We start from the raw sequence: 26,018 nt of genomic DNA, 5'->3' as shown, positions 1-26,018 counted from the left end.
CATGCTGGAATTTTACAGCAGCAATCTTGCACCTGTTCCCTTTCGATGCAACTAATGCAGAACACTAACATAACTACAGTTTTAATAAGCTTGTATGTTATTAGTCCTACCAGTCCAACCAGAGGGGACTATAGATTTTATCTCCATCCTTCTGTCGATCTGTCTGTCCCACTTATAGTTTTCCGGATTTTTTTTGTTTGCAATGTCTCAAGATATTGAACTGAAAGTTTGTATTTGGCTTTATCATGTATAGTTGCAGATCATTTTCATTTCATTTCAACTTATTTTTGCACTTATATCCAATTATGGTTCAAGCACGTTGTCCTGGGAACACACCTCAGCTATCTGGGCTGTCTGTCCAGGACAGTGGGTTAGTTGTTACCTGTTAAGTGGTTAGTGAGAGAGAAGAGGGTGCAGTGGCCTTACACCTACCCATTGAGTCCTTAAAACTCGCTCTGGTTGGGAGCTGGCACTGAGCTTTAAACCCTGTACCTACCAGCCTTATGTCCGATGGCTTGACCACGACACCATCAAAGCCGGTGTTGCAGATCAAGTTTGACTTTCATGGTGATTTACCCATTTTTGTGACAGAGTTATGGCCCTTGAACTTAGGACCTATGAAAATCAGTTTTCTGGACTTATTTGCAATGACTCGAGACATTGAGCTGAAATTTTGTGTATAGCTCTACCATGTATTGTTACAGATAAAGTTTGACTTTCTTGGCAATTTACCCTTTTTTTCTTCACAGTTATGGTCCTTGAATGTAGGAGATACGAAAATTTGTTGGGCCCTGCATGTAGGGGACATGTATTGCTTTAGCAGTAGTTTGAGAATGCTTGTTGTTAACTACATTGTACCTTGGTGCAGCATAGACATTTCATCACCATTTGTTGGTTCAGTGAATCCTGTAATTTTTGCATATCGAAGGTTAAGCTTGGTACGACAATCTGTATCTTCTCATGTCTGTCTGTTTTTCCACAGGTATATTATGACCAGTGAGCACACAAAAGAACCCACTCTAGAATTCTTTACAAAGCACAATTACTTTGGCCTCCAGAAAGAAAATGTCATCATATTTGAACAGAACTTGCTGCCCTGTTTCGACTTTGATGGGAAAATTATACTACAGACTCCGTCTAAAGTGGCCCTAGCACCAGGTATTGTATAGTGTGAAACTCTTTCCACGGAGAATTACAGGGTACAAATAGCTTGTTGTGATTCTGGAGTAAACTGCTCATGATGACATAGTGGTTACCATTGGCCTTAAGTCTGGTAAATACTATAGTCCTTCCCAGCAGCAAATATTGTTTTCTTACATTACAATCTATTTATTTGTGAACCGATTGTTTTTTAAATTGCAGAAAGATATAATGAAAGGAAGGAAATGTTTTATTTAATGACGCACTCAACACATTTTATTTATGGTTATATGGTGTCAGACGTATGGTTAAGGACCACACAGATATTGAGGGAGGAAACCCGCTGTCACCACTTCATGGGCTACTCTTTTTTTATTAGCAGCAAGGGATCTTTTATATGCACCATCTCACAGACAGGATAGCACATACCACAGCCTTTGATATACCAGTCATGGTGCACTGGCTGGAACGAGAAATAGCCCAATGGGCCCACTGACAGGGATCAATCCGACCGTGCATTGAGTGAAAAAGATATAGTGGGGTTTTGTTGTTATTTCCAAAACACTCCTATTTCTCTTTGCTGGGAAAGGTTATAGGCTTGCATCTAATTGAGGTTTTTTTGTGTGTTTTTTTAACCGGCCTCGGTGGCGTCGTGGTAGGCACTGGGTTCGGATCCCAGTCGAGACATGGGATTTTTAATCCAGATACCGACTCCAAACCCTGAGTGAGTGCTCCGTAAGGCTCAATGGGTAGGTGTAAACCATTTGCACCGACCAGTGATCCATAACTGGTTCAACAAAGGCCATGGTTTGTGCTATTCTGCCTGTGGGAAGTGCAAATAAAAGATCCCTTGCTGCTAATTGGAAGAGTAGTCCATGTAGTGGCGACAGCGGGTTTCCTCTCAAAATCTGTGTGGTTCTTAACCATTTGTCTGATGCCATATAATCGTAAATAAAATGTGTTGAGTGCGTCGTTAAATAAAACATTTCCTTCTTTTTCTAAGTGAGTTTTTATTATTTGTGTGGACATTAATTACACCCACTTCTCTCACTAACAACCATTGTTAAAAGAACCATTAACCTCTGTCCTGGATAGACAGCCCAGATAGCCAAGGTGTGTGCCTAGGAGAGTTAGTGGCTTAAATCCACTATGCCATAAAAACCAGAATTGTCAGACGTCCTGTATGAAAGGTTTTGTTCGGTACTGATATTGTATTTATTTGTTGTATAAGGCTTTCAGTATTTATCAATTTCAGAGTACAATTTGTGATTGTTTTATTTCAACCATACTATTTCAGATGGTAACGGGGGCCTATACTGTGCTCTGTGTGATGTAATGTACTATTTCAGATGGTAACGGGGCTGTATCAATATTACCGTGCTCTGTGTGATGTAATGTACTATTTCAGTTGGTAATGGGGGCCTGTATCAATATTACCATGTTCTGTGTGATTTAATGTACTATTTCAGATGGTAACGGGGGCCTGTATCAATATTACCGTGCTCTGTGTGATGTAATGTACTATTTCAGATGGTAACGGGGCCTGTATCAATATTACCATTCTCTGTGTGGTGTGATGTACTATTTCAGATGGTAACGGGGGATGTATCAATATTACCATGTTCTGTGTGATTTAATGTACTATTTCAGTTGGTAACGGGGGCCTGTATCAATATTACCATTCTCTGTGTGATGTAATGTACTATTTCAGATGGTAACGGGTTGTATCAATATTACAGTGCTCTGTGTGATGTAATGTACTATTTCAGATGGTAACGGGGGCCTGTATCAATATTACCATTCTCTGTGTGATGTAATGTACTTTTTCAGATGGTAACGGGGGCCTGTATCAATATTACCGTGCTCTGTGTGATGTAATGTACTATTTCAGATGGTAACAGGGGCCTGTATCAATATTACCATTCTCTGTGTGATGTAATGTACTATTTCAGATGGTAACGGGGGCCTGTATCAATATTACCATTCTCTGTGTGATGTAATGTACTATTTCAGATGGTAACGGGGGCCTGTATCAATATTACCGTGCTCTGTGTGATGTAATGTACTATTTCAGATGGTAACGGGGGCTGTATCAATATTACCGTGTTCTGTGTGATGTAATGTACTATTTCAGTTGGTAACGGTGGCCTGTATCAATATTACCATTCCCTGTGTGATGTAATGTACTATTTCAGATGGTAACGGGGGCTGTATCAATATTACCGTGCTCTGTGTGATGTAATGTACTATTTCAGTTGGTAACGGGGGCCTGTATCAATATTACCATGTTCTGTGTGATTTAATGTACTATTTCAGTTGGTAACGGGGGCCTGTATCAATATTACCGTGCTCTGTGTGATGTAATGTACTATTTCAGTTGGTAAAGGGGGCCTGTATCAATATTACCATGTTCTGTGTGATTTAATGTACTATTTCAGATGGTAAAGGGGGCCTGTATCAATATTACCGTGCTCTGTGTGATGTAATGTACTATTTCAGATGGTAACGGGGGCCTGTATCAATATTACCATTCTCTGTGGTGTGATGTACTATTTCAGATGGTAACGGGGGCTGTATCAATATTACCGTGCTCTGTGTGATTTAATATACTATTTCAGATGGTAAAGGGGGCCTGTATCAATATTACCGTGCTCTGTGTGATTTAATGTACTATTTCAGTTGGTAAAGGGGGCCTGTATCAATATTACCATTCTCTGTGTGATGTAATGTACTATTTCAGATGGTAACGGGGGCCTGTATCAATATTACCGTGCTCTGTGTGATGTAATATACTATTTCAGATGGTAACGGGGGCCTGTATCAATATTACCGTGCTCTGTGTGATGTAATGTACTATTTCAGATGGTAACGGGGCCTGTATCAATATTACCATTCTCTGTGTGGTGTGATGTACTATTTCAGATGGTAACGGGGGTGTATCAATATTACCATGTTCTGTGTGATTTAATGTACTATTTCAGTTGGTAACGGGGGCCTGTATCAATATTACCATTCTCTGTGTGATGTAATGTACTATTTCAGATGGTAACGGGTTGTATCAATATTACAGTGCTCTGTGTGATGTAATGTACTATTTCAGATGGTAACGGGGGCCTGTATCAATATTACCATTCTCTGTGTGATGTAATGTACTTTTTCAGATGGTAACGGGGGCCTGTATCAATATTACCGTGCTCTGTGTGATGTAATGTACTATTTCAGATGGTAACGGGGGCCTGTATCAATATTACCATTCTCTGTGTGATGTAATGTACTATTTCAGATGGTAACGGGGGCCTGTATCAATATTACCATTCTCTGTGTGATGTAATGTACTATTTCAGATGGTAACGGGGGCCTGTATCAATATTACCGTGCTCTGTGTGATGTAATGTACTATTTCAGATGGTAACGGGGGCCTGTATCAATATTACCGTGCTCTGTGTGATTTAATGTACTATTTCAGATGGTAACGGGGGCTGTATCAATATTACCGTGCTCTGTGTGATTTAATATACTATTTCAGATGGTAAAGGGGGCCTGTATCAATATTACTGTTCTCTGTGTGATTTAATGTACTATTTCAGTTGGTAAAGGGGGCCTGTATCAATATTACCATTCTCTGTGTGATGTAATGTACTATTTCAGATGGTAACGGGGGCCTGTATCAATATTACCGTGCTCTGTGTGATGTAATGTACTATTTCAGATGGTAACGGGGGCCTGTATCAATATTACCATTCTCTGTGGTGTGATGTACTATTTCAGATGGTAACGGGGGCTGTATCAATATTACCGTGCTCTGTGTGATTTAATATACTATTTCAGATGGTAAAGGGGGCCTGTATCAATATTACCGTGCTCTGTGTGATTTAATGTACTATTTCAGTTGGTAAAGGGGGCCTGTATCAATATTACCATTCTCTGTGTGATGTAATGTACTATTTCAGATGGTAACGGGGGCCTGTATCAATATTACCGTGCTCTGTGTGATGTAATGTACTATTTCAGATGGTAACGGGGGCCTGTATCAATATTACCATTCTCTGTGTGGTGTGATGTACTATTTCAGATGGTAACGGGGGCTGTATCAATATTACCATGTTCTGTGTGATTTAATGTACTATTTCAGTTGGTAACGGGGGCCTGTATCAATATTACCATTCTCTGTGTGATGTAATGTACTTGTTCAGATGGTAACAGGTTATATCAATATTACAGTGTTCTGTGTGATGTAATGTACTATTTCAGTTGGTAACAGGGGCCTGTATCAATATTACCATGTTCTGTGTGATTTAATGTACTATTTCAGATGGTAATGGGGGCCTGTATCAATATTACCGTGTTCTGTGTGATGTAATGTACTATTTCAGTTGGTAACGGGGGCCTGTATCAATATTACCATTCTCTGTGTGATGTAATGTACTATTTCAGATGGTAACAGGTTGTATCAATATTACAGTGTTCTGTGTGATGTAATGTACTATTTCAGTTGGTAACAGGGGCCTGTATCAATATTACCATGTTCTGTGTGATTTAATGTACTATTTCAGATGGTAACGGGGGCCTGTATCAATATTACCGTGTTCTGTGTGATGTAATGTACTATTTCAGTTGGTAACGGGGGCCTGTATCAATATTACCATTCTCTGTGTGATGTAATGTACTATTTCAGATGGTAACGGGGGCTGTATCAATATTACCGTGCTCTGTGTGATGTAATGTACTATTTCAGATGGTAACGGGGGCTGTATCAATATTACCATTCTCTGCGTGATGTAATGTACTTTTTCAGATGGTAACTGGGGCTGTATCAATATTACCATTCTCTGTGTGGTGTGATGTACTATTTCAGATGGTAACTGGGGCTGTATCAATATTACCATTCTCTGTGTGATGTAATGTACTTTTTCAGATGGTAACTGGGGCTGTATCAATATTACCATTCTCTGTGTGATGTAATGTACTTTTTCAGATGGTAACTGGGGCTGTATCAATATTACCATTCTCTGTGTGATGTAATGTACTTTTTCAGATGGTAACGGGGGCCTGTACCGGGTTCTGCAGGACAGTAAGGTGTACTGAAGAACACTGTGTGATGTAATTTACTATTTCAGATGGTAACGGAGGCCTGTACCGTGCCCTGCGTGACAGCAAGGTGTTGGACAACATGGAGCAGCGTGGTATCCAGTACATCCATGTGTACTGCGTCGACAACATCCTCGTCAAGATGGCAGACCCAGTCTTCATCGGATTCTGCATATCCAAGGGAGCCAACTGTGGTGCAAAGGTAAGAGTAATGGCCCTTGTGACCAATGGGTCTTTTTAAAGATTGAATTCCAAGCTACTAAAAGTATATAACGACATCCAATAACTGATGATTAATAAATCAGTGTGGTCTGATGGTGTCGTTAAACTAAAAACAAACTTTGCTTGTCCAAGGGAGCCACGGTAAGAGTGATGGCCCTTATGACAGTGGTTGTATGGGTCTTTTTAAAGGTTGAATTCCAAGTTACCACAAGTATATAACTGCTAAGTCATGTTCTGATGAAACCAGTGTTACATTATAACAGTTTACGTTTCAGGTTGTGGAGAAGGCATTTCCGACGGAGGCGGTGGGTGTGGTGTGTAAGGTGGATGGCCGGTACCAGGTGGTGGAGTACAGTGAGATTACACTGAAAACTGCCGAGAAGCGCAACGCGGATGGAAGACTGACGTTCAGTGCCGGCAATATATGCAATCACTTCTTCACATTCGACTTTCTGAAACACGTTTCTCAGTAAGTGCAGGGCAATATATGCAATCACTTCTTCACATTCGACTTTCTGAAACACGTTTCTCAGTAAGTGCAGGGCAATATATGCAATCACTTCTTCACATTCGACTTTCTGAAACACGTTTCTCAGTAAGTGCAGGGCAATATATGCAATCACTTCTTCACATTCGACTTTCTGAAACACGTTTCTCAGTAAGTGCAGGGCAATATATGCAATCACTTCTTCACATTCGACTTTCTCAATGGACTTTCTGAAACACGTTTCTCAGTAAGTACAGGGCATTATATGCAATCACTTCTTCACATTCGACTTTCTGAAACACGTTTCTCAGTAAGTGCAGGGCAATATATGCAATCACTTCTTCACATTCGACTTTCTGAAACACGTTTCTCAGTAAGTGCAGGGCAATATATGCAATCACTTCTTCACATTCGACTTTCTGAAACACGTTTCTCAGTAAGTGCAGGGCAATATATGCAATCACTTCTTCACATTCGACTTTCTCAATGGACTTTCTGAAACACGTTTCTCAGTAAGTACAGGGCATTATATGCAATCACTTCTTCACATTCGACTTTCTGAAACACGTTTCTCAGTAAGTGCAGGGCAATATATGCAATCACTTCTTCACATTCGACTTTCTGAAACAGTTTCTCAGTAAGTGCAGGGCAATATATGCAATCACTTCTTCACATTCGACTTTCTGAAACACGTTTCTCAGTAAGTGCAGGGCAATATATGCAATCACTTCTTCACATTCGACTTTCTCAATGGACTTTCTGAAACACGTTTCTCAGTAAGTACAGGGCATTATATGCAATCACTTCTTCACATTCGACTTTCTGAAACACGTTTCTCAGTAAGTGCAGGGCAATATATGCAATCACTTCTTCACATTCGACTTTCTGAAACACGTTTCTCAGTAAGTGCAGGGCAATATATGCAATCACTTCTTCACATTCGACTTTCTGAAACACGTTTCTCAGTAAGTGCAGGGCAATATATGCAATCACTTCTTCACATTCGACTTTCTCAATGGACTTTCTGAAACACGTTTCTCAGTAAGTACAGGGCATTATATGCAATCACTTCTTCACATTCGACTTTCTGAAACATTTCTCAGTAAGTGCAGGGCATTATATGCAATCACTTCTTCACATTCGACTTTCTGAAACACATTTCTCAGTAAGTGCAGGGCATTATATGCAATCATTTCTTCACATTCGACTTTCTGAAACACATTTCTCAGCAAGTGCAGGGCATTATATGCAATCACTTCTTCACATTCGACTTTCTCAAACACGTTTCTCAGTAAGCGCAGGGCATTATATGCAATCACTTCTTCACATTCGACTTTCTCAAAAAGGTTTCTCAGTAAGTGCAGGGCATTATATGCAAGCACTTCTTCACATTCGACTTTCTGAAACATGTTTCTCAGTAAGTGCAGGGCAATATATGCAAGCACTTGTTCACATTCGACTTTCTGAAACACGTTTCTCAGTAAGTGCAGTACAATAGTTTTGTTGTAGTCAGTTTTATTTCAAAATCTATTAACTTGTTAGTGTTTTGAACTAATACTTAAACTTGTGCGAAATGTTTCTAGTTACGCAGTACATAGACAGGGTTTCTGCCAGAGGGTAAAACAGGTATGGTGTTATGCCCACATTTTTGGCAATCTTTTTTTTTTTAGTTATCCTTCTGACAAAATTAATTATTCTTATTATTACTGTATGTTTTTTTAACCCTAACCCTAAATAACCCATTTTCTTTCTGGGGGAGGTCCCTCATTCCCCCTGTTGACTGGTTGCATTCAATTCCATAGCACCATACCCAAAAGTTTCTTTCTGGCAGAAATACTAATAGATGACATACAAACCCAAAGACCTCTGTAAATATTTATTTGATTTGATTTATTTGTGGTAACTGTAGTCACTCCAAAAAGAAGACATTATGATATTTTGAACCATATTGGTAAAACAAAATCATTTTCTAACGTATAAATAAACAAATTTTGTTCGACAGCAAAGGCATTACAGTAAACTTCAGTGATAAGAGTCCTCAACTGAGATATGATAGGTCATAAGTTCTATCACCCTTAGTGAACCTACCCACCAAAACTAATGCCACAGACTGGTACACAAAGGCCAGAAAATAATTTAATGGTACCTAATAAAAACAAAACAAATCATAAGTGCCCCTATTAGATGGTTATGGGTTTGAAATATTTTAAAATTGGACAGTGCATTCATATACTTTGACTAATTTTAAACAGTAGTTCTCTTAATATAAATTATCTTTTTAAAAAAATCAATGTACCGGTATTTATTTAATAATTTCCAAGATTTTAGGGTACAAAATTTAGCCCTTCGTATTCTGGCAAAACCTTTGATTATGAACAATCACTTGCTGTATTTCTTTTTGGTAACAGTGTACCGGTATGTTGTGGCAGCTGTTTCCTATGTCTATCTTTCTCAAGCAAGTGTCGAAATGACTCTATGTTAGACACCAAACAGCCGTAGTCTAGTGTGTTGAGGTGTCATTAAGCAAATATTCCTATTCTTTCCTTGTTTCTAGTCCAGCACAAGAAGCTCAACTGAAACATCATGTCGCCAAAAAGAAGATTCCGTATGTTGCAGACGACGGCTCTTTGCACAAACCGACAAAACCTAACGGAATTAAAATGGAAAAATTTGTGTTTGATGTTTTTCAGTTTGCAACGTGAGTTGGTTTTTAGTGTTTTCTAAGGCTAAAACCACAATTCCAAATTCATTATGTTATAATCTTGTTTTTCTTATTTGATCACAAATGCCCAAAATTCATTTTATTTTTGTATACAGTAGATTAATATTGCATATTTGGCATTTAAACTTCAAATATTTGTATTTTATTTTTAAAAGCAGTAAATTTTATTTCTTCCACATTTTCTATAGATATTTTTTTGCCTTTTTAAAAATTCAGTCATAGAATACATTATCAGTGACATCAAAATATTAATGATTCAGGCCAGTTATAACTAATTATATAGTTTTAATTTTGGATTATATTGGGTTCAAAACATTAAACTTTGTAATGTAAATTATGAAATGTTGTGCTTTTATACTTTAGCAAGTTTTTCGCACTATTTTTATATACATATATACTCATGTGTATACTCTTGAATGCTTGACATCCAACAGCTAATTAACGTTTTATGCTGGTGTGTTCTTAAACATTCCTGATGTATTAATTTAAAATACAAACCTGACATTAATAAAACCTGCTTTATTTACGCTGTTTTGTTTTACACTAAACAAGCTGCGTGTTCAAACAGGCTACACAACAGAAATTCTGTTTTATTTTCATATTTAACATAATTAAACTTTAGCCCATATATTATTGCTTTTTATTTAACGAGCAGTGTAACTAAGGTTGTGGTATAATAAAATCTGAGAAGTTTTTAGTCTTTTAGTTGTGTGATTTAGCTTATATACATGTATGTGCTAGAGGTGGTGGATTGGAATTGGACATCATTAAATATATATATTTTAAAGACACACTATTTAATTTTTTAAACAAACAATCCCTTTTTTAACATTTAGCAAATAAATATTTACATATATTTACATTTAAAATTTCAAATGGTAGTTTAAGTATTACGGTTTTAATTATCATTCCAAAATTCGAGACTCCATGTTACTACACATTCATATAGATATTATAATAATTTGTTTATATTATCATGTCTTTCAAATTAAAAAATTTAGTTTTATTTTATTTTTTAAAATTTTACTATCCACTTCTCACCTCATAAAGCAATGTTAGTGCAGCATTTTAATTTCTCAGATTTTAGTATCCTGCATATTATGTCAGGAAACATTTTGTTCAGCATCGCATCACAATTTGCTACACAAGTTTAAGAGATCGCCAGACAATTTTAAAACATTAAACAGTAATTGCTATTCAATTTTCACTTGAAAAATCACTAATCAAGATTTTGAAAACAAAATGTTGCCTGTATATAGTATTTTATCCAGTAATATATGTACCATTTTTGCCTACAATATATATGCTTTTTATTAATGCTTTGGTGTAGCTCTTAATGGGTTATTGTTTCTCTTTCTCTCTTTTTTTGTTCGTTTTTCGTTGTGCGTGTTTGGTGTAACTTGGTGTGTGTGTTCTCTGCAATCTGCTTGCATTCCAATCATTAATTCTCCATTCATTTATTGCTTGCTTGAACCAAACAAAACATCTGTCTCCTCCTCCTTTATCCTTACAAATTCTTTGTCGTCTGGTTTTGTCCGTTGTCTTGGTATAAATGTGACAGGAACTTTGCCGTGTGGGAAGTACTCCGAGAGGACGAGTTCTCTCCCTTGAAGAATGCAGACACTGAGGCGAAAGACACCCAGACAACGTGTCGCCATTCCTTGTACAGTCTTCACCACAGATACATCCTGACAGCCGGTGGCAAGTTCATACAGAAGGATGGCACCCCGCTCCCTGATATACCGAGGTAATTCAGATATAATCGGGGCTGTGCATAGCCTAAAATAACTTTATAGAGCATGAGCCAATTTCACAAATTGTATTTTTACTGTTGTACGTTTACACATGTTTGACATCTGTTTCATGCAGAAAATTGCATCATTATGGAAGATGGAGCATTGTAAAGACAAAAGAATATTAAATATGTATACTTCAAACCATATTAATTGTACTGCTGTTGGTCATACACATTATGGTTCAGTCGTAGATTTAGTTTACATACAAAACTTGGCATACAACATTTTGTGAAATTGGTATCAGGATTTTGAAAAATGTCAGTGCAATAATAGTCTCTGCTTCAATTTTCCAAAAACTAGCTATTTTAAACTACTGTAAGATGGGTACTTTATCTTATTGTACTAGGTATGGCTCTGGTAACATGTCATGCAGATTTATTTATTTATATATACAGACAGAGTTCAATGGTACAAGAAGTTAGTAACGCACACAACATGTTCTAACATTCAAGACTAATTCTATGTTTTGGTTTTCTACATAGTATTTTCCTATTTTGTTGACAAAAAAATATTTTCAAATTAAATATTCTATCTTCTAGTTTTTGAACAAAATATTTTACTGTCCATTTTTCAAATGAAATAATTTATGTTCGACATTTTTAAAATAAGTTATTTACTTTCTGCTCTTACAAATTAGATATTCTATATCCCACCTATTTATATATATATATGGCAACAAAATGTTTAGTTTCCTGATTCTGTGTTTTAAGTCGATGTTTTGTTTAACCAGATCTTTTGTGTTGATATATTTATGTTGTATTCTATTACTTTTCTGTCATAAATATATCACATACTTAGAAATTGTATTAACTTTTAATAGATGTTGTATAAAATGTTGTTGTTGTTTTTTTCCATAATAAACATTACATATAATTGTCATTTCTACATTTTCAAGAGATCATAGTAAAAGTTTATATGCACATACAATATATAAAGTCATTAAAAAATTAAAAAATAAATTTCACTTTTTTTTTATTCCTCAAATAAAGATACATAATCCTCAAACAAGGATCTATTTAGACAATATTTTAATGTTTCTTTTATATTTTCTGTCAATTTAGTCTAGTAGATGTAATCTAAAATATATTGACAGTATTGTGTTACTTTGTACTTGATTCTTAAAACAATTTATGCTTGCCTGACACAGTTTTTTTAAAATTAATAGATCATTAATATTAACAAGCAGTGATTGACATGTTGAATGTATAGCACGATCACACTTAGCACTAAATGTAGATTTTTGTCTGCACCATATTCATTAATTTGCACTACTTACTGCTTCAACCTTTCAAGTCCATTGTATAGCTCCATCAGTAACTACCATATATAGCTGTGTATTAGCTGACTCTGTGGATTAGCCGACTCCTTAGTTTTCGCCTCAATATCTGGGATTCCCAGTCTGGAGCTCCATGCTGTAAAACGTGTTTGTTTCGCTTGTGCACACTGCACGTGCTTTCGTGTGCTCGACTTGGGGGTCCTTCATTTCGTTGTTTTTGTCAGTGAAATGAAGTTTTCTACTGGGATGTATGCAGCCATTGGAACTGATTGAACGCTGGAACGCTTCTCGTTTCGACAATCTGCACCACCAGGTTGGATTCTTTTTCAGCGAGATTCCTTGCCTCCGCGTCATTTCTCCGTCTGACTATGTTGACTTGTTTTTTTGTGACTCGTATGACGGCCATTCTGCAGAATGCCATGGTTGTTCGCGTTTAGTCTCTACATGTCCGAGCCTGTCCTAGCAGCACTGGAAGATTGACCGCCCCACTCTAAGAAGAAATAGGAAGCGGGGTCGGCACCTATTACTCTTTTTCTAGACTTTACATTGCTTTATAGTGATACCATCTCGTATCCTCTGGAGTCGGGCCCGTCCGCACCACTATACCAACCCATGACGACTGGACTATACCCTAGTTTGATACTCTACTCGTTCAGACAGATCCGGCTTCTCAAGATCTGTATTTCAGCACAGCACTACACTTTCAACGTCTATCGACTGTCAATCTAGGGGTTTTCTTGATGGGATGCAACCCATCTCGTCCCTTTAAGCTGTGCACTCGCGTGGACATATCGATCGGACTTTAAACGTTTAGATCTGCGTTCAAAATTTTATGTCGAAATTACTTCTTTTTTGTAATATTATTAAATAGTCAGATCCTCTCTTCTTTCTCTTATTTAATTTTGGACTGTCCTTCTAAAATGCTCCAAATTATTTAAATATTCGGACGAGCAGTCAATTCTTTTTTATTTTTGGCTTGTAACCTTTTTCTTTTTTTTCTTTAATCTATTAACTTTTTTACTAATTGCTATTTTCAAAATTCTGCCCATTATTAGGAATTGCAGATAACAATAATAGTAAGTAAAAATCATCAGTTCTGACCAATTAAATCTGCAATTGGGGACAAAATATCAGCGGTTATGAAAAGACTTAATGACCGTTCCGATCACGTGACACATTTGTCACCAAATACTGGTACTACTTGTCAGTGGAATTTGCCGGAAAATGTCGACACAATAAAAATAAAATAAATTTCACTTCATTTCTCAAATAAAATATAACTTTTTTGTGTGTATCAAACAAACAAATGGACACTGGTATGGGACATAATACAGGCTGTTAAAAATACTGATTAAATAATGTAACGGTAAGGTTTTGAAGCCAAGATTGACCGACTGTTTTTTGTTAGTATCGTATTTCCTTACACGCCGATATCTTGTTTTATTTTCTTAGACATTTTTTTTTGACTCCGTGTAGTGGCCAAGCCTTCTTCTCATGATGGTATTAAGAGGCTTGGAGTTTAAAAGCTATACAGAGGACTTTTCTAATAAACTCATCTGTCTGTTACGCATGTGCTGCATGTTGATATCTTTTGTTTCGTACTTGTTGTAGGACAGTTCAAAATGGCAAAGGAGACCGGTAAGTCTTTGTTATGTTAAATTCTAGTAACTGTTTTTTACTCTTGTGTCTTTCAATTAATTAGTCTTGCATGATCACAACTGCACACTCATGTAATTTTTAAAAACATTCTCTTTTTTTTAAATTGCTCATTAGAGAGTAATGTACACATGTTTCCAGTTTTTCCATGCACTTTCACACATGCAGGACAGCACATACCATGGCCCTAGTCTTTATAGTAAGAGAGACAATCCTGCTGCCATAACTTGGCCTACTCCTACCAAGTGATCTGCTGTATGCATTTTTCCATGGACAGGACAGCATATACCACAGCTTTTACTATATTAGTCTTGTGGTATATTCAACAGTAATATTCCTTGGGTGTGATACCAGATGGGGCTAAGGGTAATAGATTGTTTTGTTTAACAACACTACTGGAGCACAGTGATTCATTAATCATGGGCTATTGGATGTCAAACGTGGTATTTCCGACACGTTATCAGAGGAAACCCCGCTATATTTTTCCTAATGCAGCAAGGAATATTTTTTTATGCACTTTCCCACAGACAGGAAAGCACATGCCACAGCCTTTGCCCAGTTGTGCTACACTGGTTTATCAAAGGATGTGGTATGTGCTATCGTGTCTGGGATGGTGCATATAAAAGATCCCTTGCTACTAATAGAAACATATAGTTTCCTCTCTAAGATTATATGTCAGAATTATCTAATGTTTGACATCTAATAGCCGATGATTAACAAATCAATGTGCTCTAATGGTTTCATTAAAAAAAAAAAAAATCCATTCATTGTGTGTTGTAAAATGACACGAGTTTGTATGTATGCTTTTTCCACCAGTTTCTTCTATAATACCATTGTATGAAAATCATCTGAATGAGTCTTGTATATGCCATATAATTTGTGTTGCCCTAATCTATAAGGTCAAATAATGTGTTTTAAAATCCCAAACAAAACACAACCTACCAACTGAGAATGGTTGATTTTAAAGAAATTGGTATGTTAGAATTGTTGAGTTATTATCATTTATTATTATAAAATTCACTTTTAAAATAATTTTTAAATGTCTTATTTCAGTCGACAAACAAGTGATCATCATTCTGACGACGATCTCATTGTGTGTGAAATATCGCCATTAGTTTCTTATGCAGGGGAGGTAATTAATTTTTTTACTGTATTACCAATAGGGTCTTACATGTATATAAAGAAGGGGAGGTAATTGCATTATGTTCTAAATACCACTTTTAATTTCTTATAATACTGTATTATCTATATGAAAAATAAGCAATTATTTACCTAAGTTAAGCTTAGCATAATTATTGTTGATTTTAAATTTATTAACAAACAGCTATTGTTTGCCTATTGACAAACATAGAAAAATTTTATATATATATATATACATACATACATACATACATACATACATACATACATATATACACACATCACAAGTACATCTACAAATCTACTTGTCCATCAATATTTTTACTTGTCCAACTAAGTTGTTAGTTTTATTCAAGAGCAAGGACAATGTTTTCGATTGGTCCAAATTAAACAGCATTATAAATTTTGACTTATCCACTGGACAACCACTGAGGTATATTTTGCTTGTCTTAGCTGATTATCACTTGTCAGGACAAACAGATAAGTGCTTATTTCGAACACTGATCTATATAGGCTTGCCTGTAGTTAACTTAAGCCAGTGGGCATGTTCCATGATTCATAGAGCTGTACTTTATTACTGTAGGCATTTAATGAACTGAAAACAGTAGAGTGAATATCAAAATGAAGATAGTATAATTTTTATTGGTTGTACATGCTTCATATTTTTCAGGGCTTGGAAGATCTAGTGCAGGGGAAGAGCTTTCTGTGTCCCGTGTTGATAGAACTTCAGAACGGGGAGCCATCCATACACCAAAGCAATGGACAGTGAAGACTGCACTTTTTATACGTCCTTGTACCGATAAAATATGGCAAGATATGTCGTGATAACATATTGTCTATGTTGTATTATTATGTAATAAATATATTGGCTATCCACACAACTTGCTGAAACGGTCCATATAATAAAATTGAAATATTGTATGGAAACAGGTTTTTTTTAATGGTGCAATACGAAAGGTAATGAAATAGAAGGCCAGCACTTATTAGTGTTTTGTGTATACAGCCAGCAGTTTATTATTTAAAAGTGTCAGTGTTATACAGCATTTTACCAAAATTGCTTCATGTTAAACCATTAAATTTGAAAATACCCTTTGGTGCCACAGCATTATTTATAAGTATCAGTGAAGTTGGGTGGTGGTGGTGGTAGTTTTATCTGCTGAAATATATGAGATATATGTTGCATTGTATATAATGGTCTTTATTCTGATGAACTTGAATGCTCCTTTGACAGTAACCACCTGGGCTCTATTCCACAAAACAATCTCAGCACTACTATCGTGTCGACCAACTCGAAAATATCCACTATCTCAACTAACCTTTTGCTATGGTCACCAGCTCTGTTTTGTAAGTGACATTATTTATGGAGGTCATAGTTAAATTAGTAAAAAAAAAATTCTGCTGTTGTATAGGGCATGTATCATTACACGGTCAAGAACCACAACAGCTGTTCCAAATCAGTACCCCATTCATTCACTAGTTTGGAATAAAATGCACCATAACAGATGTCTATTAATTAGTCTATTAATATGATTCATTGTTATGCCACTGACACTGTTGTCATTTTAATCACTGTTGCTAAGCTACAAGACAGTTGGACCAATTGGACTTGAAGGAACTGCCTGAAGTTTACAGCAATTGTTAATATGTTGCCAACTAACAGACATTTTTCAAGAATTGTAATTATATATTAAATTTATTTTTCTGCATAAAATTTTAGTGGCTGTATATTAAATGTGTTTCTGATCCTCCTAGTTTTTGAAATTGGTTATACTTCATTTCATTTCCTAATACATATTTATTCGTATGTACAATATTACTGGGAGACCAAATCCATTTTGGGCTGCTTACAAATATTAGGACAATCAAAAAATATATATACACAGACACTAAAATTCTAAACTAGAAATTATATTTGTGGGTAATATTAATCATTAAAAGATTTTATTACTTGGAAACATCTTATAATTGGCATCAAACTCAGGACAGTCCCTTTAATGCTACGTTTTTTCCTCATTTAGTACAATCATATAGATTATAATTAGTGTTGATTTCAAATGTATATAAGGGCTGTTTGAGACTTTTTCACATGGGGTGGGAGCTGAATGAGATGACTGAACTAATCTTTGTTTTATGGGTCATTGGTCGGTTGAAAATATCTCAGCATGCAACTAAAGCTAAATTCTTTTAATTCAGTTTTTATTTATGGGTGATGTTGATGGGTATATGGATTTATAAAAGCCTTTCAACCAGGATCATGGGTCAGCTGAAAATATTTTACATGCAACTAATGCTAAATTGTTTTAATTCACTTTTCATTTATGGGTGATGGTGATAGGTATTTGAATTTTAAAAAAACCCAAAACATTTCGACCTCCCCACCCCTACTCCATGTGATCACATACAACCAGCCTTGATTTAAAAAAAATTAATATTAATTTCTAATATTTGCATACATAGATTGTTACTTAATATAAACCAGCATTAACTTGCCTGTGGTTTTTTTGTTTGTTATGAAATTGTATACTATTATTAATAAGTATTGTGTTGTTTCGCCTTATTTTTGTTACATATATTCTGTTTGCTTTTAAATGTTGTTTATTTAAGTTGGAGATATATTTATGATTAGTTTCTGTACATAAGATATTTATATTTATCATACAATGAAAACCAGCCTTACCAGCATTTCTGAGACGATCAGTTTTATTACAAATTATTAATTTTCATGTGTCAAAGATTTAGGTCTACTTCAGAAATGTTCCCATAAGTCATTATAATGGAAGAATTCGACATTATTTTAAAATTTTGCAGCATTATGCAATTTGTATTAGTGAAGTTTGGGCTGAATTGTTCATTTTATTCTATATTAAAAAAAAACATTTTTAAATGCCCATCTCTCCAACCTTCCCCGTGCCATTAGAATGTGTGTTATTTTTATTTGTATTCACTATATCATTATATACTGAAGTCCAAAGAAAATGCACCACTAATTTTCATTTCTTATTGCTATTGCATGTGTGAGGTTTCTGTATAACACACAATAGCCCTAATCATTATTGCTATCGCATATGTGAGGTTGCTGTATAACACAAAATAGCCCTAACCCGTATTGCTATCGCATATGTGAGGTTGCTGTATAACAAACAATAGACCTAACCCTTATTGCTATCGCATATGTGAGGTTGCTGTATAACACACAATAGCCCTAACCCTAGTATACAATATTGGGGTCATATATTACCTACCAGAATACATCCAGTTATACAAAATCAGTTAAATGTATTATTGTTTTTAATTTTCATATCCTTTTTACAAGTACAAATCTGACTGGAATTCAGTATATATTTGGGAAGTTGAGTAGTTTAGATGATAGCATTAGATGGGTGGGATGCACCTGATTTTAGTTTATTTATTTATTATTTCTTTGAGAGATGTTAAATTTTATTTAATGTATATAAATTATAAAACCAAAATAACTATTCTGTATGTAACAACAACTCTCCCCTTTCCCCCCCCCCCCCCCCCCCCCCCCCCCCCCTCCAATCCAGACCATGTGCTCCTTTTTGGATTGGCAGGTTTTGGGAGCTTTTTTTATAATAGTTATACTTCCTTAGTATTGTAATTTGTAGTACATACATTAAACAGTGGTTCATCAGCTGAGTTTTCTGTGTGTCTTGGTGAACTATTAACACAGTTACTGTGCGACTACAACTGTTTAAAAGACTATTGACCGAATTGACAAAGCCTGTTTTTGGTCTTTAAAGGCATACTGTCACAGATTTAAGGACCATTTTTCTCTATAAATGGATAATAAATAAAAATTACATTAATTGTTGGAAGACATTTAGCTATCGCATCACTTTAACAGAACCATGATGGAATGAAATTCATGTCAACCCTCTAGGCAATTTTAGTTTTTGAATTATGGACCATTGCCATAATTCAATTATTTTTACAAAATATCATTAATAAATGGAGTATGGTGGTTGTGAAGATGGTTGAATGAAGTACATATAGGGACAAATCAAATAGTTTTTGTTCAGGTAATACTTTGTTAGACCATTAAATAGGTCAGTGGACTGTGATAATATGCCTTTAACTTGTAACTACATATATTTATAATGCTTAAACACCTGTGTCTAAGAAAAACAGGCTTCATAAATTTGACCTATAATTTTCCATTTATCCTACGAACACTATTTGTATTAACCCATTGCAGTGGCCATTTAAAGCAAAGTCATAAACTGCTAGTAGCAGGATTTCGATTGTCAAGTGACATGTTTTACTTGACTTGTTTTTTTTTTTTGTTATTATCAAAATAATGAAACAAACGTTGCATACAAATTTAGGTGAAAGTATTTTGAATATTATACAATTTTATGAAAAAAATTAGGTTCTGGTGGTTATCAGGGGTTTTTTATTGTTAAAAATTATTATTATAAAATTTTACTGTGTGGTTTCTTTTGAATATTGTACATAGTAATCTCTATATGTCATACTTTTGTGTATTTCACCAATATTGCTAATATTCATGTGACAAACTGGGTGTGTTTTGGTGTAGCTCCTATATTGCTATATATATAAAACTGCTATCAACAGTGAATTAGCAATATTTCCCATAGTTAACCAATTGCTGTTCTTACACTAACACAGATTATAGTTTTTGTCTCATTTTGACCAAAGTAAAAGGTGAGACATAGGTACTAGTTTAATACATTTTTTTAAGTATGCATTGAGATGAATATCAATGGATGCAACTATCAACAACACCTTACACGTTTATAGTTTGTTATGTGTACCATTTATAACCTTACTGCTAACACTCAAGAGACAGCACAAACCATTGGTGTAACTATGCAAGCCTTGACACAAACTATGCAATTTGGTTTTGGGTCCAGTGCCTGACATCAACTATGGACACGAGTATCATTGTTTCATATTGTATTTTGAATCACATTTGTGACATTAAAGAGATTTCTAGTTTGCTACTATTGTAACATGTTTTTCAATATGTTCAGAATATTTTTAATAATTAAAATTATGCATTAAATACATTTCCATGTTTAGAGTATCTGTGTCTATACATACAAGATATTTGTAGTAGCCCAAACTAGATTTACTACAAATACGTTCCTAAAAAATTTCAAAGTGGCAAGAACGTGTTCCCTTTCTCAAATGCCACACTAACTCACCTGGTAGTGTGATAAGAATGCATTCTCATTCATTCGTGAAAGCAGTTTCCAATACATCATTACATGGTGATATTCTAAACAAGAAAGATGTATTATATAAAAATGTGACTTTAGTCATTAAAACATGCTCTTAGTCGGAAACATTAAAACAATGGAATCAAACTGGAGACAGTCTCTTTAATGCACTGTATAGGTTTTCTTACCTCTTTTTAGTATGAAAACAGATCTTATATGGATACCATTCCACTCAAGTACATCAAAACCCCTCAAATTCAAATAGTGATTAAACCTCATCTAATATCATAGGTTGTGGCCTTAATTTGGCTAGATCCATTTTAAATGGCAAGTGAAAAGTATCTGCATGGCGTAGTTGTGCTGTATTCTCTGGGGCCTAATTCATTAAACTTTCACAACTTTGCAACTTCACAGTGCAGTGCAGAACTACTTGCAAACACTGTGCCATGTGAGAAGTTGGCCCCTGGTACCTTCCTGTCTATGTTACAATCTTTCTCTCCATCTCTGCCTTTACCCCCAACCTCCAAAACCCATCTCTCTCTCTCTCTCTCTCTCTCTCTCTCTCTCTCTCTCTCTCTCCCTCTCTCTCTCCCTCTCTCTCTCCGTCTCCCTCTCCCTCTCCCTCTCCCTCTCCCTCTCCCTCCACCAACCCTGTAGTTATCATATACATGTAGTCATTTCTTTTTCAAAGATTTTCACTGCTGTTTGTCATTTATACATTATTTATATTATGTCTGAAAAAGACACTGTTATTTGTTACCCGGTATGTTGGTATTAGTCTCAGTTGTAATATGCAGAAAAGGAAAAGGACAGCTTGTTCAGTCTGGAATTGAAATAAGATCTCAAAATCCCGTACAATTTAAGTGTAGTGTAGTATAATGTTTTGTTTTTAAATCTTAATTTGCTACATCTTGTGCATATTTAAAAATATATTTATTGACACAGACTACATTTACTTTAATGTATACCACTTTCCATTAGTATGCAGGGTCGAATCTAATCAAAATAATTAGGGAACAGGGAAGCAAAAAAAAATTCATGCAGGGTAATAGCAAGTTTTCTTCAGTTAGACAGTAAATAACATCCTCAGTATGATTAGCTGGTTACCTCTTGTTAACAAAAAATGTATCCAGGCTGAACAGTGTAAGAGGTAATAAATTGGGAACTATTTATTAGTAATTGAGCAAGCTTTCCTTTATTATTATTTAATATTTTTTGGCATCTTTTAGTTTTCTAATAACAATGCTTAGTTGACGTTGAACATGTAGCCAGATGACTTGTAACAAATAGTCCATTGTTTGTATTTTGCAAGAACGGTTTCATTGATATGCAACTTGTATTGTCAATGTAAGGACTGTTCCCATCAGGGCTCGAAATAGCAAGTAACTTGTTATTATTTTATTTTATTTTTTAAACATTAGGTCCAAAGAAATATGTCCTGCTAAGAGAATCAAATGGTCTTCTGGAAATAGACAGCACATGGTGGGGGTAGTGTTTGGGATAGAATAAACATTTAGAACCTCTGAGATGTATTTTAGAGCATTGTGGAATTAATTTACAACAGAATCATAAGCTAAATGACATGAGAGAATTGAACAATACATATGTGTCTAAAAATTATTAAAAACATTTGGTCGTTTCAGCAGGTGAGTTTCTCTTCTGCCTGCTATTCTATTTCGAGCCCCGAACAACGTGGGGGAGAAGTGGGAGACATCCTAATTATTTTACGCCTTTTGGGTCTGCTGCAATGTTTTCTGTACACATGTGGTTCAAATACAGTTTTAGTTTGTGGGTGGTGGGTTTACACAATTAGTCTCCTGCTCCTCCTGTATCATTAGCTCGGGAACAGCCCCAACATGTGGCATGTTCGTGAGGGTGGGTGATCACAGTGGCTCGCTAGACTGGTTTTACACCTAATGTGAGATGAATGTGATATGATACAAGACAATGGTACCAGTCACTGTTCGCTAGTGCTTGGCATCTTGAACACATCTTTGTGGCATGTTCAGGGGGCTGAGCACTCACGAACAATTTGACTAGTACCAGTCTTCTGTCACATTACATGTACATTCATTTAACATCAGGCTCAAGATCCAGTCTTATGTGAGACCATGATCGCTCTCCCCTCCTGAATATGGCTTAGATTTTATGTGTAGGTGATCGTTAAGTGTTGTAATGTCTTTTTAAACGAAAAATATTTTATTTTTTAAGAGTTTTTGCAAACTACAATCACATTTATTTTTATTTGTATATTTCTTTCTCATATAAATGATTGTTGGTATTCTAATATATTTTATGCTGTTTTTATTATATTAATATAAAATGAATACGTGTTAACCATACAAGATAACATTGTAATTTATATATATGATTTTTTTTTTTAGTACATTCTTTATTATTAATACCTAAATACAATAAGGATTTTTTGTTCATGGTTGACTTATGTTTTTGAAAACTTGTTAATTATGTTACATGTATGGCAGTATGGATAAATAAATAAATGGGTTTAAGGTTAAATGCAGATATGAAGCATAAATTAATCAGTAAAATAAATAGAAAAATAAATCCTTATTAAAATGTGTTTTGTTTTGTGCCATTATGACATCGTATTATTGTAGCAGTTTGTCTCATGATTAAAAAACAAAACAATAAAAAAACAATTGCCCAAGACCTTACTAAATGAAACAGTTTAAAGCTGAAGACATAAATAACAAGACAGCAGTTCTGAACTTGACAAAACAAGCAAAATAAAACTTTTCAAAGAAAATGTTCTGTAAACAGATCACCGATCTACACTTCATTTCTATAGGTTACATCAACATAAAAAAACAGGTAAGCCTTTCAAGACCTGCCGAGAGCTTATAAATGATACCTATACCTGTTGGATGGTGTATATAAATTATCCTTTGCTGCTAATCAAGAGTAACTCATCGAGTGACGACAGGTTTTGCGGTCTCATAGTTAGTGTGGTCCTCAAAGTGTCTGGTTAAATAAAACCTTTCTTTGTCATTAACAAGCGTCCTACAGTAGTATGCATAAGCACAGTCACTGTAGCATTGCAATCCTGCAGGGTGTGGAACTACTGTGCATACAATAGCTTTGATGTACCAGTCACAAGGCAATGGATGGAGGGCGCGATTACTGGCAATCTATTACTATGCTATATCCCATTCCTCACAAGCAGATAAAGTTTGTTTTGTTTAACGACACCACTAGAGCACATTGATTTATTAAGCATCGGCCACTGGGTGTCAAACATTTGATAATTCTGACAAGTGGAGACGAAACTTGCTACATTTTTGCATTAGTAGCAATGGATATTTTATATGCACCATCCCACAGACAGATTAGCTCATACCACAGCCTTTGATATACCAGTCGTGGTGCACAGGCTGAAACAAGAAATAGCCCAATGAGCGATGGGGATCAATCGTAGACCGATTGCACGTTAGGTGACCACTTTAGACCTGGGCTACATCCCGCCCACCATAAGCAGAAAAATGATAAATGCAAATCATCTTTAGTAAGATCATTTTATTTTCATTAACATACAACAATTTCCATAACAAATGGTACAATAGCAATAAAGTGCTGCTAGAATTTACATGTATTTTACATGAGGTGATGCACAACCAAATGTTCTGGCCACCCAGTTGTTCGTATTCATAAACATCGTGGATGATAATACGGAGCAGAATAATACAATATAAAGCAATCTTGAATATACATTAAACTAAAATAATCCCTAAAAACTGCCTGTGCAGAAGTAAAGTCTGTGGTTAAAATATATCTCCCAGCACTAACAATTTAAATTTCTAGCCTCCTCTGATCTCATGGTTTAAAATATATGCTGAAGTTGAAGATGGCAATAAATTGTATAAGCAAATTAACAAATACATTATTTATGTTATATATTTAGATAATAATAATAATTATAATTCTGTTGTATCTGGATTTGGCCAAGTATCAAAGTTGCTACATTCATATTTTTCACCCTTAAATTCTTTACAGTAATCTTTTTTTTTTTTTTTTTTTTAACATGCTTAAAAAAAAAATCAAGTACATTTCTTCAGCATTAAATTTACAACCAGCTAAATGTTGCCATTTTAATTACAATGCCATGCATCTAGGAATGCTGAATGGCAATGCCAATAACTTAAAGAAATGTCAGCAGCATGTAGTACTCTAAATAGTACAGCACAGAATAAAGCACTATGAACAAGTTGAAGACCGCTTGGTTGAGAGAAAAAATAGCAGCACCAAAACTATACTAGTAATTAAAAACGGAGCAGCAGCAGCTTTATGTGATTTTAAGAAATGCAAAATTACGGATTTTTCTTGAACCATTCAACTATTTCTGGAAATGCTAATAAATGCTCATTGTCTCTTAAAAAACACAAGGCATACTTTTGTAAACTCTGAAGCATGTGAAATTTTAAGAGGAATATGAAAACAATATGGACAGGTATTGGGGGTGTGGGGGGAATCTGTTTAAACTGCTACAAATGTGCATGAGAATTTATCCGGTTGAAATTTCACATAAACGTTTAACATCCTTTTAAACATCCTTTTATAAAGCACCTACAATGGTAATACATGAAGCATGGTTAAAGGAGGAATATGATGAGCTATATCTTTAAAACCTAGTGTTTTATTGTCTTATAGCTATACGTATATAGGGCTATAAGAGAGGTGGCATTTATTTTTTCCTATAATTAACCATAATTTTTTAGTTTTCCGAAATTTCCATTATTAAACTGGTCAAATATTGTTTTTGCAGCTGGAGTGAGCAAAGCTTTAATGTTTATTTCATAAGATAAAACTTTGCCAAATTTTCATTAAAAATCTGAATGTTCATCATGAATATAATTAAAATGTTGTTCGACAGCTACATAGAGGCAGGGAGTCAGCCTCTTTTACCCACTGCCATATTAACATTACTACGAATTGGTACGGTCTTTACCTACAAGCAGATGCCCAACCTTATGAGGATGTTCTACTGGCCTATGGGAAGTTTTTTCTTACACTGTTACAGTGTATAAATAAACATTTCTTCAGTTTTTTCAGCAAAAACTTCAGACAAGACTATATTACAGCCTACAAAAATATATAGGCCAAATGAGCACAAGCATTGTTAAATATGTCCTGTTAATCCATGCATACATCAGTAAACACCATTAAAAAAATAAAAAAAATATATATATATACCGGGTATATATATATATATAGGATACTCCCGAGTGTCTTGTGATATCATAATTTATCAGTACGAGTTGATAAAAGTATG

The 26,018-nt window shown here is 35.1% G+C and overlaps 1 protein-coding gene across 5 annotated transcripts in view; it reads left to right on the top strand.

Moving 5' to 3' along the window:
- Window positions 1-19,035, top strand: part of LOC121380743 (UDP-N-acetylhexosamine pyrophosphorylase-like) — a 49,613-nt gene extending 30,578 nt beyond the window's left edge. For 3 of the 5 annotated variants that reach the window (XM_041509703.1, XM_041509702.1, XM_041509704.1), the window contains 8 exons: window positions 983-1,158; window positions 6,258-6,430; window positions 6,726-6,919; window positions 9,492-9,635; window positions 11,215-11,406; window positions 14,343-14,369; window positions 15,441-15,519; window positions 16,198-19,035. In XM_041509703.1, the coding sequence (XP_041365637.1) occupies window positions 983-1,158; window positions 6,258-6,430; window positions 6,726-6,919; window positions 9,492-9,635; window positions 11,215-11,406; window positions 14,343-14,369; window positions 15,441-15,519; window positions 16,198-16,296 (1,084 nt within the window). In that variant the 3' untranslated portion in view covers window positions 16,297-19,035. The remainder of the gene's footprint in view (window positions 1-982; window positions 1,159-6,257; window positions 6,431-6,725; window positions 6,920-9,491; window positions 9,636-11,214; window positions 11,407-14,342; window positions 14,370-15,440; window positions 15,520-16,197) is intronic. The other 2 variants (XM_041509705.1, XM_041509706.1) reach the window with 2 other exon arrangements.
- The last annotated feature ends 6,983 nt before the right edge of the window (window positions 19,036-26,018 follow it).

The sequence above is a fragment of the Gigantopelta aegis genome, chromosome 9 (genome assembly GCF_016097555.1).
Source record: "Gigantopelta aegis isolate Gae_Host chromosome 9, Gae_host_genome, whole genome shotgun sequence".
Lineage (NCBI taxonomy): Eukaryota > Metazoa > Mollusca > Gastropoda > Neomphalida > Peltospiridae > Gigantopelta > Gigantopelta aegis.
The sequence above is the reverse complement of the archived record's forward strand: the minus strand, read 5'-3'. Positions and strand labels throughout refer to the sequence as shown.